The sequence below is a fragment of the Mobula birostris genome, chromosome 10, assembly GCF_030028105.1.
Source record: "Mobula birostris isolate sMobBir1 chromosome 10, sMobBir1.hap1, whole genome shotgun sequence".
Classification (NCBI taxonomy): domain Eukaryota; kingdom Metazoa; phylum Chordata; class Chondrichthyes; order Myliobatiformes; family Myliobatidae; genus Mobula; species Mobula birostris.
The window spans coordinates 99,187,508-99,204,821 of NC_092379.1; the positions used below are offsets into that span (position 1 = coordinate 99,187,508).

Below are 17,314 nucleotides of genomic sequence, written 5' to 3' on the forward strand. Positions count from 1 at the left end.
TGCCCAAGAACTTGAAACTTGAGCGGGGGGGGGGGGGGGGTCATCCTTTCCACGGCTGACCCTTCCCCTCAATGAGGATTGGCATGTATTCTCCCAACTTCTACTTCCTAAAGTCCACAATCAATTCCTTGGTCTTGCTGATGTTGAATGCAAGATTGGTGTGACACCAATTGACCAGCCTATCTATTTCCCTCCTCATTGACATTTGAGATTCTGCCAACAAGTAATTTGTCCATTGTCAAACCATCAGGTTTGGGGGTTGGGAGGAAACTGGGGCACCTCACATACACTCACATGGGAAAAAACGCAACCTCAACATAGACAGTACGTAAAGTCAGTATCAAGCCCGCTAAGTGATGTGCCACAGTGTCACACTCTCTGCACGGATGGGATATTTACTTTGAACAACTGAAACCATCCTTTAGTAGATTAATATTTGCAGCAGGTCTGCCCCATAATAGTGGTTTACACTTCAATATTCTGAAGGTCACAGAGCAGATAGTGAGACAAAGGTGTTTTTGCACGATTGGAGGGAAGGGAGGTGGAGAAAAGAGGAAGACAAAAGACATCTGAACCACTTCATCACAAGCTCGTTATTAATGACCAGACAAACTTCCAGACTGGCTTTGTATTAAGATCACTATGTTATCCGATCTTCACTTTCAAAAATATGTCATTGAACTGAAACTGGCATCAACCCCATTCCAGAAACTCTGACAGAATATAAGGGTTATAGCATAGAAACAGACTATTCAGCCCGACTCTCTTGCCTTTCTTCATCCAAGTGTAACATTTCAAATTCTAGCCTCTTGAAGGCTGGTCTGAAGCCGAGAATGCTTGTGCTTGAAATCTTACATTCAGCGAAGGCTCAAAGACAAGCGCTACCAGTATGCTTGCGTCAATAATTATATTGGAGAACGAAAGAGGCTACCTTGTTCTAATTTTAATGGAATTACTGGTTAAGAGTGAAAACACATCTGAGATAAGTAAGATCACTATCGATGTTAAAAAAAAAGCAAAAACAAAGATGGACTGCCAGAGACTCTTTCCTAGAGCGGAAACAGCTAACACAAGGGGGCATAAATTAAAGTGCCTGGAGGAAAGAATGGTGGGGTGGTGTATTTTTACAGTGGTCGGTGTGTAGAATGCATTGCCTGGGGTGATGGATAAACACTAATACATAGGGGCATTTAAAAGACTCTCAAATAAGCACAAGGATGAAAGAAAAATGGAAAGCTATGTGGGAGGGTAGGGTTAGATTGATCTTGGCATAGGTTAAAGGGTTGGCATAACATCGTGGGCTAAATGGCCTGTACTGTGCTGTACTGTTTACGTTAACACAGCTCTGATATCAAATCTTCCAGTTGCATCCAAAAAAAAAAAGACACACCTTCCAAATTCTGAAGATGAACAATAACCTCCATTTATAAAGTACTTTAACAGGCAAAATTTCAATGGGACTTCACTGATACATTAACAAGAAAAAAATCTCAGCTTTCTTAAGAAAGTAATCTGGAGGGCTAAAAGGCAGCCTGAGGTAAAGAAGAACCCCAAGGCCTTCTACAGACACGTTAAGAGCAAAAGGATTGCATGGGACTAAATTAGTACTCTGGAAGAACAGAATGATAATCTATGCATTGAGCCAAAAAAGATGGGTAAGATCTTAAATGGAATTTTTGCATCTGTATTTACTCGGGAGATGAAAGCAGGGCCTATAGAAGTGAGGCAGTGCTGCTTGAGGTCATGGACCCTATACAGATTACAGAGGAGAAGGTTTTTGCTATGTCAAGGCAAATTCGAGTGGACAAATCCCCAGATCCTGAAAGATGTTCCTTTGGATGATGTAGGAGGCAAATGCAGAAATTGCAGGGGCCCTAGCGGAGATATTTAAATTATTCTTAGCGATAGGTAAGGTATGGAGGATTGAAGGATAGATAACATTGTTCCATTGTTTCAGAAAGGCCCTAAAAATAACCTAGGAAATTATAGGCTGGTAGTGAGCCTGACATCAGTTGTGAGAAGGTTTTTGAAAGGCATTTTAAGAGACTGGATAAATGAGACTTTGGTCGACAGATTGATTAGGGATAATCAGCCATGGTATTGTGTGTGTAGCCCTGTATTGTATCAGGAAAATATTTTATACATTCCCAACTACTTGCTATTTTCAATAGTTAAGAAACACTTCAGAAGTTACTCCAGAAACACTGTTCATATAACAGTGACCCCTTTCAACAGAGATTTTACAACTGAGAAAGAAAGGCAAGAAAAATGTGCTTACTGTGATGTTAACTCTTATAAGCTTTTTACAAGAATAACAGACTTGACATTAAGCACGACAATCTTGACTGATAGCAGAACTGAGGATGGGACTACCCAAATTTCCTCCACAGCGTTGTGACTGGGACTAGTTCTGGCTGTCCAATGACCTGATACTATGCAGTCTGGCTGCTCAGACTCAAGATTCTCTGGTCCAGCAGACAGGCTAATGATCCAAACTAGCTCAGTACAGAGCAGTGTGACCAAACGGCAATAAAGACTCCTACCTCCTCTCAGCAAAATCTAGGGCATTATTGCATCAATCCACGGAATGTCCAAGCTTCATCAGTAACATTACCAGCTTCTCTTCAGAATGCTTTACTGAAGTTGTGTAGTTTTCCCAAAAGAGAACAATTGCCCTTAGCTACAAAGGAATAGAGGCCATTTAGATATGGCAAGGGGTGTATGGGGTGTCCAGGGAGGGGTAGCACCTCTGGTGGCGGTGCCTGCCATGCCCTTTTCAGGGCAGCTCATCCACCTTTGGTCCCCACCTGGCGCTCAGCTCTCACCTGTGGCTCCAAGTAGCTGTAACACACGCAGCGGCCACACCCCGGTAAACTGTCTCGGCAGATGAGCCAAACCAGGTGAGGATAGCCGACGGATCTTCGACCCTCGGTGAGGTAGGTGATCTGCCTGTCCCAGCGTGTGAAGTTTAGCGCTGGCAGATTGAGCAGAAGAGACCGATTAATGGTCCAACGGTCAAGAAGGCAGGCCAGCAGGCGTTGGTGGAGTGCTAAGAGCATGAGAAGGCACTCAGACATCCTGGTCATCCAGTGCAAGAGGTGGTGATCTCTTTAAACTCACCCGGCAGTAGTCAAAGGCAAACCACTGCTATAACCTGCTGAGCACGATTTCCCAATACAGTTGGCCCTCCTTATCCGCGAGTTCCGCATGCGCAAATTCAACCAACCGCGAATTGAGAAAACCCGGAAGTGCTCCTCCAGCACTTGCTGTTCAAACATGTACAGACTTCTTTTTCTTGTCATTATTCCCTAAACAATGCAGTATTGGAACTATTTTACATGGTATTTATATTTTATTAGGTATTATAAGTAATCTAGAGATAATTTAAAATATACCGGAGGATGTGCGTAGGTTATTGTGGATTGGGATAAAAAAAAAAACCGCAAGTTCTCTTACCAAGTCAGCCAGAACAGCTACATCCGGTATTATTTAGTGTCAGTTAGTCAAACGTTGGCTTAGTATATAGTATATATTTCACCTTTCTATGCATATAAAACACTTAAGAAACACATGTTTCAGCACCGGGCTCAGGAACGGAAGTTCCTGAGTTCGATCCAGTGACAGAGCGCTCCCAGGCGCGCTGTCCATCCCGGCCGGGTTGATGTGGAGATTCAAAAACCCAAAACCCAATAATTAAACCACTGCATTGCTGTGTAATAATTGTTGCTTTAATCAGGCAGGGCCTTTCTCATTTTATCCTTTAAAATTGTTCCAATTGTTGACCAACTGTAGCCTCACACTTTTCCAATGATCATGCCTCTTTCTGATCGCTTTATTATTTCCACTTCATTTTAAATCGTGATTGTGATTATTTACGTGAACAGAAACACTACAGATTCAGAGCTCCGCCGCCGGGTCCTAATGCCCACCACACTAAGACAGGTTAAATAAGATCCAGGGTTCCGCTGGGTCCTAAGGTCCACCGCATTGAGACAGGTTGAATAAGGAACTTGAGCATCCGCAAGGGGTCCTGGAACCAATCCTTCACGGATAAGGAGGGCCGACTGTATATCAGAGCAGCGTGGAGGGAAATTGTCCGCCAACTGGCATTTCCAGATGCAACTTAATGCGAGCAAGATATGGCAGTTATTTCCCATGGTAGGGGATTTTAGGACAAGACGTCACGACTTCAGGATTGAAGGACGTCCATTTAGAACAGAGATGAGGAGAAATTACTTTAGTCAGAGAGTGGTGAATCTGTGGAATTTGTTGCCACGAGTGGCTGTGGAAGCCAAGTCACTGGGTGTATTTAAGGCAGAGATAGATAGGTTCTTGATTAGCTAGGGCATCAAATGGTATGGGGTGAAGGCAGGGAGTGGGGATGACTGGAAGAATTGGAACAGCTCATGATTGAATGGCGGAGCAGACCTGATGGGCCAAATGGCCTACTTCTGCTCCTATATCTTATGGTCTCAATTCTAATACCAATTTATCCACAGAAACCAACAAGTACTGTCTGCAGGTGTTAATGGATTAAACATGACAATTCTTCAGAATGAGCTACATTGTCAACCAAGTAATTTGCTTCCAAAATATTGTCTCTCCTTAAAGTGCCATGTATAACTCCATAACTACTACATGCCATCCTTTAGCTGCGAGCATCAACAAGAGCATAAATCATTATACAACTGCAAAGACTAGTTCAGCCAAATCATATCTGGACTTCTGGATGAACAGGAAACATGATTATTTTTCCTTGCTTGAGAGTGCGAAATTAGCTGTGATAGTCTCATTCACTGATCAACTTCCCAGCTCTTTACTTCACTCCTTCCCCCCCCCCTTCCAGTTTCACCTATCACCTTGTGGTTCTTCTTCCCCTCCCCCCCCCCACTTTCTTACTCCGACTCATCTCTTTTTTTTTTCAGTCCTGATGAAGGGTCTCAGCCCAAGACATCAACTGTACTCCTTCCCATTGATTCTGCCTGGCCTGCTGAGTTCCTGTCTATGTGTGACGCCACTTTCAAGGAATTTGGATCTGTATTCCCACAGCCCTGTTCTACTGGACTATCACTCACCATGTAAGCCCTACCTTGGTTGATTCTCCCAAAGTGCAACACCTCATACTGTCTACATTAAATTCCATTTGCCATTTTTTCAGCCCATTTTTCCCAGCTAGTTCAGATCCTGCTGCAAGCTTTGATAGCCTTCCTCATGGTCCAGTATGCCCCAAATTTGCCGATCCAGTTTACCACATTATCATCCAGATCACTGAATAGATGACAAACAACTATGCCCCAGCACTGATCCCTGCAGCACTCCACTAGTCACAAGCCTCCAGTCAGAGAGGCAATCATCAATTACTCTCTGGCTTCTCCCACAATGTCTAATCCAAATTTACTATCACATCCCGAATGCCAAGTGACTAAACCTTCTTGACCAACTTCCTATGGTGGATCTTGTCAGAGGCCTCGCTGAAGTCCATGCAGACAACATTCACTGCCTTACCTTCATCAACTTTCCTGGGAACATTCTCAAAAAAAAATGTATAACATTAGTTAGACACAACTTAAGAAAACATTTTACAGGAAAATGTCAGGGTAGTTATCTGTCACTTGAAGCTAAATAGAAGTTGGAAGATGCAACAAGGCAGTGATCTGAAACACAAGGGTAAATCAACAACAGCATCGTTTAAAAAGAATAAAATTTGTGTTTTGGAATGGCCAAGTCAGAGTTCAGAAGAGGCAGGCACTGGAGAAGCTGAGCAATGTAATCAGCAGGCTTGAAACAGGACGCCCTGATGCCTTGCCTATCACTGTGGGTGATTTCAAACAGGTCAGTTTGAAGTGTCTGAACAGCTACCACTAACATATCACCTGTGGAACCAGAGGAGCCAACACATCTGACCACTATTACACCACCATCAAGAATGCTTAGTGTGCCATCCCACACTCACACTTTGGCAAGTTTGTTCACCTGGCTATAGGTCTACTCTCAATATATAGTCAGAGACTAAACGCTACAGCACCAGTAGCGAGGACCAAGATAGAGGAGCGCTTACAGGAACAGAGTCGGGAGGACTAGACAATATTCCCGGATTCTCTTCAAGTCTAAATGAATACACCACAGTAGTCACCAACTTTATCAAGACCTGTGTGGATGGGTGACTGCCAACGAGAAAATACTGGACATACCCAAACCAAAAGCTGTGGATGAACTAGGAGATTTGTAATCTGCTGAGGGTTAGATCTGCGGTACTCAAGACCGGTGATCCAAAACTATACAAGAAGTCCAGGTACGATCTACAGAAGGGTAACTTAAAGGAGAAAAAGCAATTCTGATTGAGGTTAGAGATGGAATCCAATGCATCTCAGCTCCTGCAGGGTATGCAAATCATTACTTGCTACAAAGGGAAACCTAACATCGTGAATGACCATGATGCTTCACTCCCAGATGAGCTCAATGCCTTTTATGCATGCTTTGAAAGGGAGAATAAAACTACACTTTTGTGAATCCCTGCAGCATCTGGTGATCCTGCGACGTCTGTCATGGAGATCGATATCAGAACATCTTTCAAGAGGGCGAACCCTCACAAGGTGCCAGGCCTTGATGGTACTCCAGATGGGGCTGCGCCAGCCAACTGGCAGGAGTGTTCAAGGACATCTTCGATGCCTCACAGCTGCATTTGGATATTCCTACATGTCTCAAACGGACAACAATCATATCAGTGTCCAAGACCACGGTGAACTGCTTTAACAACTATTGTCCAGTACTATTCACATCTACTGTGATGAAGTGCTTTGAGAGGTTAGTTATAGCTAGAATTTACTCCTGTCTCAGCAAGGACCTGGACCCATGTAATTTATCTATCACCACAATAGTTTTATAGCTGATGCAATCTCACTGGATTCCAGTCAGCCTCGGATCACCTGGACAATACAAATACCCACGTCAGGCTGCTGCTTGTTGACTGCAGCCCAACGTTCAACACAGTCATACCCTCGGTTCTAATCAATAAGTTCCAAAACCTGGGCCTCCATAACTCCCTCCTTCCATGCTGATGACAAAACTACTGTTGGCAGAGTTTCAGATGGTGACAAGGAAACAAACAGGAGTGAGAAAGATCAGCTGGTAAGTGATGTCACAGCAACAACCTTGCATTCAACATCAGTAAGACCAAGGAATTGATTGTGGACTTCAGAAAGGGGAAGATGAAGAAACACATGCAAGCCCTGATTGTGGAATCAGAAGTGGAAAGAGTGATCAATTTCATGTTCCTGGGTGTCAACATCTCTAAGGATCTATCCTAGACTGAACATATTGATGCAATTACAAAGATGACACAAATAATGGCTATATTTCATTAGGAATTTGAGGAGACTTGGAATATCATCAAAGACTCTCACAAATTTCTACAGATGTACTGTGCAGAGCATTCTAACTGGCTGCATCACTGTCTGGTATGGAGGGGCCACTGCACAGGATCAGAAAATGCTGCAGAAAGCTGTAAACTCAGCCAGATTCATCACGGGCATAAGCTCCTCAGCATGCAGGACACTTTCAAAAAAACAACATCCATCATTAAGGATCCCTATCACCCAGGACTAGCCCTTTTCTATTGCTACCCTCACGGTGGTGGTACAGGAGCTTAAAGAAACACACTCAATGCTTCAGGAACAGCTTCTCCTCCACTATCAGATATCTGAATGGACAGTCAACAGATGAACACTACCTCAGTATTTCTTTCTCTCTTTTTGCACTACCTTATGGTGATTTAGTTTTTTAAAATCATTTTGTTCAATATACTGCTGCCGCAAAACAATAAATTTCACAACATATGCCGATAATATTAAACTCGATTCCAACTTTGTCTTAGTTCTATAGACTCAATGGCCATTTCCTGAGTAAATACAGGTGCATAAAATCCATTTAAGATCTCCCTCATCTCTTTCTGGCTCCATCCATTGATGACCACACTGATCTTCCAGAGGACCAATTTTGTCCCTTTCTATCCTTTTTGCTCTAATATATCTGTAGAAGCCATTGGAATTCTCCTTCACCTAGTCTGCTAGAGAAATCTCACGTCTTCTTTTAGCTCTCCTGATTTCTTTCTGAAGTGTCCTCTTGCATTTCTTATACTCAAGAGCCTCATTTTCTCCTTCCAGCTATGCACCTTCATCATCTTCTTAACCAGGGCCTCAATATCTCTGAAAAAATCATGACTCCCTATATCTGTTATCGTAGCCTTTTATTCTGACAGGAACATACAGACTCTGTGCTCTCAAAATTTCACTTTTAAAGACCTCCCACTTACCAAGCACACCCTTGCCAGACAACAATGTCCCAATTCACGCTTGCCAAGTCCTTTCTGATGCCATCAAAATTGGCCACTCTCCACTTTAAAATCTTAACCCAAAGACCAGACCTATCCTTCTACGCAATCATCTTAAAACTGACGGCATTATGATCACTAGATGCAGTATGTTCCCCTACACAAACTTCTGTTACCTGTCCTGCTCATTCCTCAATAGGAGATCTAATATCACACTCTCTCCAGATGGGTCCTCTATGTATTGATTAAGGAAACTTCTCTGAAGAGATCTGATAAACTCTATCCAATCCAGCCCTCACTAGACGAGTTCTCTAGTCTGTCCCGTCTGAGCACTGCCATAACATTTTCACTGACTAGTAATGCCACCTCTTTTCCATTAATCCCTCCTGCTCAATCACATCTAAAACAACTGAACTATGAAACGAAAAGCTGCCAGTCCTGCCCCTCCTGCAACCAAGATTCACTAGTGGCTATAATGTCATACTTCCATGCCATATACTCGTCTGCTCAACAACTTCTTTATAATACTCCCTGCACTGAAATATACTTAACTCAGAAAATTAGTCCACCATGATTCCTGACTTTGTACGTAAGCTTAACAACATCTTTCCCCACAACCACTCCACTATCTGCTCCATCACTCTGGCCCCCATCCTCCTGTAACTTTAGTTTAAACACCACCACCCCACCTCCTGTGCAGCATCAGAAAACTTTCCTACAAGGACATTAGTTCCCTTCTAGTTCAGGTTGCACGCTGTGCCGTCTGTTTAGATCCCACCTTCCGTGGAAGAGAGTCACATGATCCAAAAATCTGAAGCCCTCCCTCCTGCACCACCTGCTTAGTCATGTGTTAAACTGTATGAACCTCCTATTTCTGGCTTCATTAGCATGAGGCAGAGGCAATACTGAGATCAGAACCTGGGACATCCTGTCCTTTAACTTAGAACTCAACTCTCTGAAAACACTTTGTAAGACCTTGTCACCCTTCCTACCCATGCCATTGGTACTGACGTGGACTACAACATTTCAGAATGATCCAAGATGTTCCTGACCCTGGCTTCTGGGAGGCAACACACCATCCTGGAATCTTGTTCTTATCCACATAATCTCCCGTCTATTCCCCTAACCAATGAATCCACTATTACTAAGGCTTGTCTCTTCTCCACCCTTCCATTCTGAGTCAAGGAGGCAGACTCAGTGCCAGAGACCTGACTGCTGTGGCTTTCTTCTGCTAGGTCATCCCCTTCCCAACAACACCCAATGTTTTTGAAGGGAACAGCCACAGGGATACTCTGCACTGGTTGTCTATCCCTTTTTCCCTCCTGATGACCTGTGTCCTGCACCTTTGGTGTAGCTAACTCTATGAATTTCTTTGTTGATCAACCCCTCAGCCTCCTGAATGATCCAGGGTTGATCCAGCTGCAGGTCCATTTCTTCAAAACGGTCTGAAAGAACCTGCAGCTGGATGCACTTCTTAGAGGAGCAGTCATCAGAGACACTAGAGGTCTTCCAACCTTCTCATGTCCTGCAAGAGGAGCATTCCACTGTCCTGGCTGACATCCCCACTGTTCAAACTGTGCAAGAAAGAAGGAAAATTAAATGAAAAAAATTCTACCTACAGCTTCCAACACTCCTTGCCAAAGTCTCTATGAACCAAAGCCTCAACACCCTACTCTAACACTGGTCGACTGGCACGATGGCTGCACTGCTTAAAGCTAACTAATTGGGAACTGTGGGGCAAAGATTGTCCCCACTGCCTCCACTCGCTTCTCTTGAAATGCCTCTCCTGCAATGCAAATCCAACACCTCCAAAAAACTGACCAAGTAATTATTAGCAGAAAGCTTTTAAAAGTAGAGTTGCAGAGCCGCTAGAGCACTAGGAAAACACCAACAAACCTGACAGCAAACCAAGTGCTGGAGGAACTCAATGGATCTCGCAGCATCTATAGGAGGAAAGAAACTGTCACTGACAGCTCCCACCAGAACCCTCTTCAACTACCTTTGTCTCCTTACCTCTCCTTACTCTGTCCTCCCACTTCACGCACGGGTTTCCACACCCACAAGCTGGTTCCATATGCCATTCTCTACCTATTTGCATTCAGTGCTTTATGAGCCTGCTTCTCTTCCACCAGCAGCTATCTTTTTACTCCCCTCCTCCAAGCTCGCACCGTGCTTTTTTGTTTTTCCTCCGTCTCCATCCATCCATCATTCAGCTGCCACTGTATTCCAACTCCACTCCTGTGCACCTCACTTACCTGTCATCTCACTGCCCTCCTCAGTCCACTAATTGTCTCAGAATAAATTCTTGCCATTCCCTTTCTCCTCTCCATTCAGGCCATCTCATCTCTCCCCTCTCAGTCCTGATGCAGGGTTTAACTTGCAATGTTGACAATTTCTTCCCTTCCACAAATTCTGCCTGATCGGCTGAATTCCTCCAGCACATTGTTAGTTGCTCCAAGTTCCAGCGTTTCTTGTGTGACCAACAAATTCAGAACTATAGCATCGTGGATGGGCCTAGAATAATATGGGTCTGCCACCACCCATTTTAAGTTGTGACAGGTGGCCCCCTATTGAGCATTCTGCACCATTACCAGGACATCTCCTGCCTGATTTGGCAATTTGGATCTGCTCCAATTTACCTCCCATCACAAAAGGTCAGCAACAGATACCATTTCATTGGCTCTTTACTCAACCCTCAACTCAAAATTAATCAAAAAGCTTCAGGACTTGGGCGTCAATACTTCCTTGTGCAACTTGATTCGTGATTTCTTCACTTGCAGATCCCAGTTACTTCGGATTGGCAACATCTCCTCTGCAATCTTCATCAGCACCAGTTCACCACAAAGCTGTGTGTGTAGACCGCTGCTTTACAAGCACAGGCGTTATACTTAAAATATGACTGTGAGGCCAAGCACAGCTCTATTGCCATATTTAACTTGCTGATGACACCACTGTCATTGGCCGAATCAAAGGTGGTGACAAATCAGCATACAGGAGGGAGATTGAAAATCTCACTGAGTGGTGCCACAACAACCTCTTGATGTCAGCAAGACCACGAAGCTGATTATTGACTTCAGGAGAATGAAACCAGAGGACCATACGCCAGTCCTCATTGAAGGACCAGAGGTGGAGACAGCAACTTTACATTCCTTGGTATTATCATATCAGAGGATCATTTCTGACTCCAGCACGAAAATGCAATTACAAGGAAGGCATGGAAGCATCTGTACTTTCTTAGAAGTGTGTGAAGATTTGGCATGTCATCTAAAACTTTGACAAACCTCGGTAGATGTCTAGTGGAGACTATATTGATTAATTGCATCATGGCCATGTATGGAAACACCAATGCCCTTGAACAGAAAAGCCTACAAAAAGTATTTGATACAGCCCAGTCTATCACGGTTAAAGCCTTTCTCACCATTGAGCACATCTGCACAGAGCACTGTCACAGGAGAACAGCATCTATCAAGGACCCCCATCAACTAGGCCAAGCTCTCTTTTTGCAGCTGCCATCAGGAAGGTGGCACAGGAGTCTTAGGACCCATACTACCAGATTTAGGAACAGTTATCATTCAACATTCAGGTTCTTGAACCAGAGGAGATAACTTCACTCATCCCATCAATGAAATATTCCCTCAACCTATGGACTTACTCTCCAGGTTTCATCTCATGTACTTAGCACTTACTGCTTATTTATTTATTTATTTTTTCTTGCTGTGTTTGCAGTTTGTCTTTTGCACATTGATTGTTCATCTGTCCTGCTAGCTGCAGTGTTTCATTGATTCTATTACATTTCTTGTAGATACTGTGAATGCCCATAAGAAAATGAATCTCTGGGTTGTAAATGATTGACATTTCTGTACTTTGATAATAAATTTACTTTGAATATCTGGAGCATCCATTGGTACTTCCTGCAGTAGCCAGCTTGGCTTACGAACAAAACATCAGCTCTTGGGATGAGTTTGGTTTACAAGCCAATTAAACTTTATGTTACTCATTGACAATTTACCAGCAAGAGACAGATTTACTAAATGTTTATACGAACAAAGCCAAAAATACAAAAAAAAATAACTTGTCATAAAACAAATTCATTGCCGTAGCAACTTCAAGTTCATATAACTGCTTTCATTTTGTACAAAGCGTTAAGGGATGAAAGTATAAAGAATTCAAAGGGAAAAGGCAACAAACAAACAATATAATAAACCTGAAATCTCATGACGTGAATTCCAGTTGTACAGCAGATTTCCTATTTGGATGGGCAAGGAACTGGAATGCAAGCCAGATTGAGAAGAACAGAGGCTGCAAACAGGGCTGCACAGCTGGAGAAAATTAAAGTAGAGTTGGGGGACGCCATGCTGGGAACTCATGTTCGCAATGAGTTAGTGCATTGTAAACAGTACTTATTGGCAAATTCATGTCACATTTCATCTGAGGGAGTGGATGTAGGACTTGCTTCCAAACCTCCAGTTTACCACCTTCTCATTGCAAAGGGTGACAACATGCTGGGAAGGGAGAAAATTGGAGCAAATCATCATGTTGATAAAGTTATCTGCTGTATCATAGAATTTTTCCCTGTCCTGTGATAAATCAGTCTTTACCCTCATAAGACTTAGTTTAAATTATTAGAAAAAAACCACTGACCACTGAAGTTAGTCAATGGAAACTTTAGCACGGAAGAGCAAAATCTTAATGGATTTTCTTAAATTATCAGCCCACTCATATGAGTTCATACTTCTTTTTCTAGCCAATTACTCCCCTCATTGTTCCAAACAGATTAAGAACAACTATAATTGTACACATCACACTACAACGTTGTTGGTTTGTAGACAGGGATACTGACTAATTATTTCTCAAAACTGCCATTATTTCACTGTGTACTCCCTGATGTACATTTCTCATTTACTCTTCAATATTTGATGCTCCATAATTTAATCTCCACGTATGTACTCCTGGAGACATTCTGCTCATGCAGCATCAGACCAGAGAACTCTACTCATAGCATGAACAGAGAAACGTCTAACCCTCATGTCATCTCCACAGTATTTAACAATCTATGCAATCTATTTCCACACACAAAAAAAGTCAAAGCATCTCAAAACTCTCATTTTCATTCATTCACTTTATCAGGATGTGGTTATCACTGGCCAACACTCATTACCCGTAACCACAGGCTTTGAGACGATATTGGCAAGTTTCTTTCTTGAGGCATTGCAATCATTCTGTTGAAGGCAAGGATTTTTGGGGTGTTGACCCTTCATTAAGTAGTAATGGGCAAGATACCAAGTCAAAGTGGTGCACGGCTTGCAGAGGAAACCACAAGCAATGGTGTTTTCACACACCTGGTGCTCTTGCCCATTTTGGGAAGTTACAGGGTCGACAGTGCTGTTAGAGTAGCCTACAAGAGAAACAACAGTGGAGCAGTGAATGATTGAATATTTAGGGTGGTAGGTGGGGTGACAATCAAGCAAAAGATTTTGTCCTAGACACTGCTGAGTTTTTTTTTTGAGTGTTAATAGTGCTGCTCCCATCCGGGTGAGTGGAGAGCATTTCAGAATCAGAATGAGGTTTCATATCACTGGCATACGTCATGAAATTTGTTGTTTTGCAGCAGTAGTACATTGCAATATATGGTAATAAAACTAAACTATATATATATATAAAATAAATAAATAAGCAGTGCAAGGTGAGAGGGAAGAAGATACCGAGGAAGTGCTCAAGGGTTCATTGCCCATTCAGAAATCCAATTTATCACATCTGTTGGTGGTGAGTTATTCTCCACTGGATATCCAGTCTCTCATCCTTCTAGCAACAATGGTATTTGATTACGTGGTTAGGCTTAGCTGAGTCTCTGGTCAGTGATTAATAGCAGGTTATTGATGGCAGGAAACCTAATACTGGCAATGCCACCAAATATCGAGGATAGGCGTTAGACTCTTATTCATGAATGTTACTTGCTCGTTGTCAGCCCTTACCTGAATATTAGTAAGGTCTTTCCTTATGCTGGCACTGTCTACTTTATTTACTCAGTCACTCTACTGTGTAATCAGTAGTACGTATGGCCTTGTAATGCAAAAATGAAGGAACTGGAGAAGAATGGGCCTGGGACACTGCCTTGTGGATAATCTGGAATGGTGTCCAAGGCTGGATTTATCCAACCAACAACTATCACCCTTTGTGCAAGATATAACTGCAACCATTAGAGTGTTTTCCTCATGATGCCTGGCAGCTCAAGTTTTACCACAGTTCCTTGAATTCACATTTGGTCAAATCCTTCCCTCTAACTTCACTTTTCAAAATCAGCTCTTTGGACTAAAGCAACAACAATGTATGGAGCTGGCAGTCTTAGTGAAAGTCAAACTGGCATCTGATAGTATCAATGACATCTTCCATCATTTCTGCAGACGGTTGAGTAGGTTAATTGGGGAGTAGGTAAGCAGATTTATTTTGCCCTTATTGGTTATGGCAAGCTAATCGAGCAATTTTCCACAACGTCTGTAACCGCACTGGCACAGCATGGTAGTAGCACAATTTTGTTGCTCCTTTTCATGCCTTGTGGCCCATCAGGTGGCATTTTTGCCACTTTTGTAGCGTTTGACTGTTTTTTTGTGGCCGAATTGCTCGCTCGACACTCAACCCAGCACAGATGAAAAGTGTGCAAGGAGCCGGGCGGATTCGAACCTGGGGCCATTTGTCTTGATTTGTCATTTGGTGTTGATGCCACTACACCACCAGCTGGCAGGACGCACAATGTAGTTTTAGACTGATCATCTTCCGTACTACAGCGAGGATGATGTTGAGTATTCCATGGACTTTTGTTGCGGAGAGTGACCTTGGTTATTTACAATACATGGGTTGAACTAAGTTGGCTGAACACCATCTTTCATAACTGTGGAGGTTATAGGAAGTTGAAGTGGACCACACAACAATTCTGGTTAAATATAGCTGTGAATGCTGCAGTCTTGTCTCTACCATTCATTTGCTGGGCGTGTCAAAGTTGAGTAATGGGCAACTGAACAGCGAACGAAGTATCCTCCTCCCATTAGCTATTCAGTTGTCCACTATAATTCATTATTAGATAGGTAATGCTATGGAGCTTTGATCTGATCACTCATTCCCAGGTCACACCTGCTATTTAGCACACAAATAGTCCTGAGCTGTAACTTCAGCAGCTTTGGTCATTCATAGACAGGCTTGGTGCCGCTTTTGGCATGAGACCCTGTGCTTCTCACTGAACCAGGGTTCAACCACGTTAAGCCATGTGGTCTCACATATTTTAGTGATATTCATTTCTGCTGCTGCAAATGACCCACAGCACAATAAGGATTTCGAGAATTGTACCAAATTCATACTATTTAAAACGACTGCACAATATGCTTGGAGAGTGCCCTCCGCAACGTAAGTGGGACTTATTCACCACAAGAATTATGAAGTGGTCATTTCGACCAAGGCTATTATGGACAATCGGATCTGCCACAGTTGGATTGGCAAAGATAAGTTCAGGTAGAGTTAATCCTCACGTTGATTCACTTACCATCTGTTGCAAATCCAGTCTGGTACCAGTGTCCTTCAAAAAGCAGCCACTTGGTCAACGGTATGGCTACTAAGCTACATTTGGCGATGGACACGGAAGACCGACCCAGAGTGCATTTTACCCTTTACTAATTTTAGTGCTTCTTCTAAATGTTGTTCAACATGGAGGGGCACTAGTTCAACACAAAGCAGGCTTGCCGTGACGCCACCTGATTTCTTGAGGTCTGAAATCATTGTTGAGGATTCCTGGAGCACCTTCCTCCAAAGCTCTATATTCGTGAAACATACAGTGGGACTCTGACATGGAAAATGTGTCCCAGTTTAAACATCAGACCCTAGATGTTTGTTAACAGGGCTTTGCAGAATAAACCTGGCTGCGAACAAATTTGCTGTGGTTGAATTTGGTGTCTGGACAGACGCCAAATGGTCTGGTAGCATCTATGGAAAGGAATAAAGAGTTGATGATTCAGGCAGACTTCTTTCATCTGGACCCTTCCTCCAGGTTTCTGTGTGTGTGTGTTACTCTGGATTTCTAGTACCTGCACAGCCTCTTGTGTTTATGCCAAATGGTCCATCCATTTTTTTTGGTTCTGTTTTAAAGTAGTAGTTATTGCATAACTAAGTGGCTTCCTCCACCATTTCAGAGGTTATTTAGTAATTAACCACACTGCTGCCTTTCTCATGTCATGTGCAAGACAGATTAGGTCAAGTTTTTTTCTCTTGTAGGTCATGGAGAAACCAAGTGGATTTTTTTTTTTAAACAATTTTGTATTTTCTTAGTCGCTAAGACAAGTTGGTTCTCGTCTTCATCTAATGTACTAATCAGGTTCCTACTGTTCAGTACAGGCATCATAGAAAAGAGAAAAATAGAACACAGCGCCTCACTAACTGATACTAAACACACATACAATGGTAATTTTACACAACAGAACAATGGACAAGTACAGCTGGATAAAAACTAGACATGCAAAGTTATAAGTCACAGAAGAAATAGACTTCATAAAGGAGACAAAATTATAGCCTTTAAAACATATTTAGCCCAATAACAGCATATATATCTCTTTCTTTTTAAGTTTTGTAATTCAGACAAGTAGATTTCCACATTAATTTCATATTTCACATGTTCAGTCAAAACAAATACCAGTTCCAGTTGAATGCAGGAGTAATTCCTACCTTTTCACCACCATCTTCAGTGCCCTGAACGATCCTTTAATAAGGATGAGTGCCTCCTGTCTTGAGCCATATAGTGGTGAGCCACTGATGTTTATAATTTCATCACCGACCTGTAGTTTCTTCGACAAAGCAGCCTTCCCTCCATCTTCAATCTAAAATTAGATAATAAAAATCCAATAAATGCAGCAAATAACAAAGATAAAAAAATGTACATAAGTGCAGTAGTTCTAAACAGAGCAAATAGTCTACAAAATACTTAACTGTTCATCAACATGACAATAG

The 17,314-nt window shown here is 42.6% G+C and overlaps 1 protein-coding gene across 2 annotated transcripts in view; it reads right to left on the minus strand.

Moving 5' to 3' along the window:
- The window catches only part of LOC140204197 (protein Shroom4-like), a 150,245-nt gene that overhangs the window by 101,339 nt on the left and 31,592 nt on the right, over positions 1–17,314 (minus strand). For both annotated transcript variants that reach the window (XM_072270676.1, XM_072270674.1), the window contains exon 2: positions 17,033–17,184. In XM_072270676.1, the coding sequence (XP_072126777.1) occupies positions 17,033–17,184 (152 nt within the window). The remainder of the gene's footprint in view (positions 1–17,032; positions 17,185–17,314) is intronic.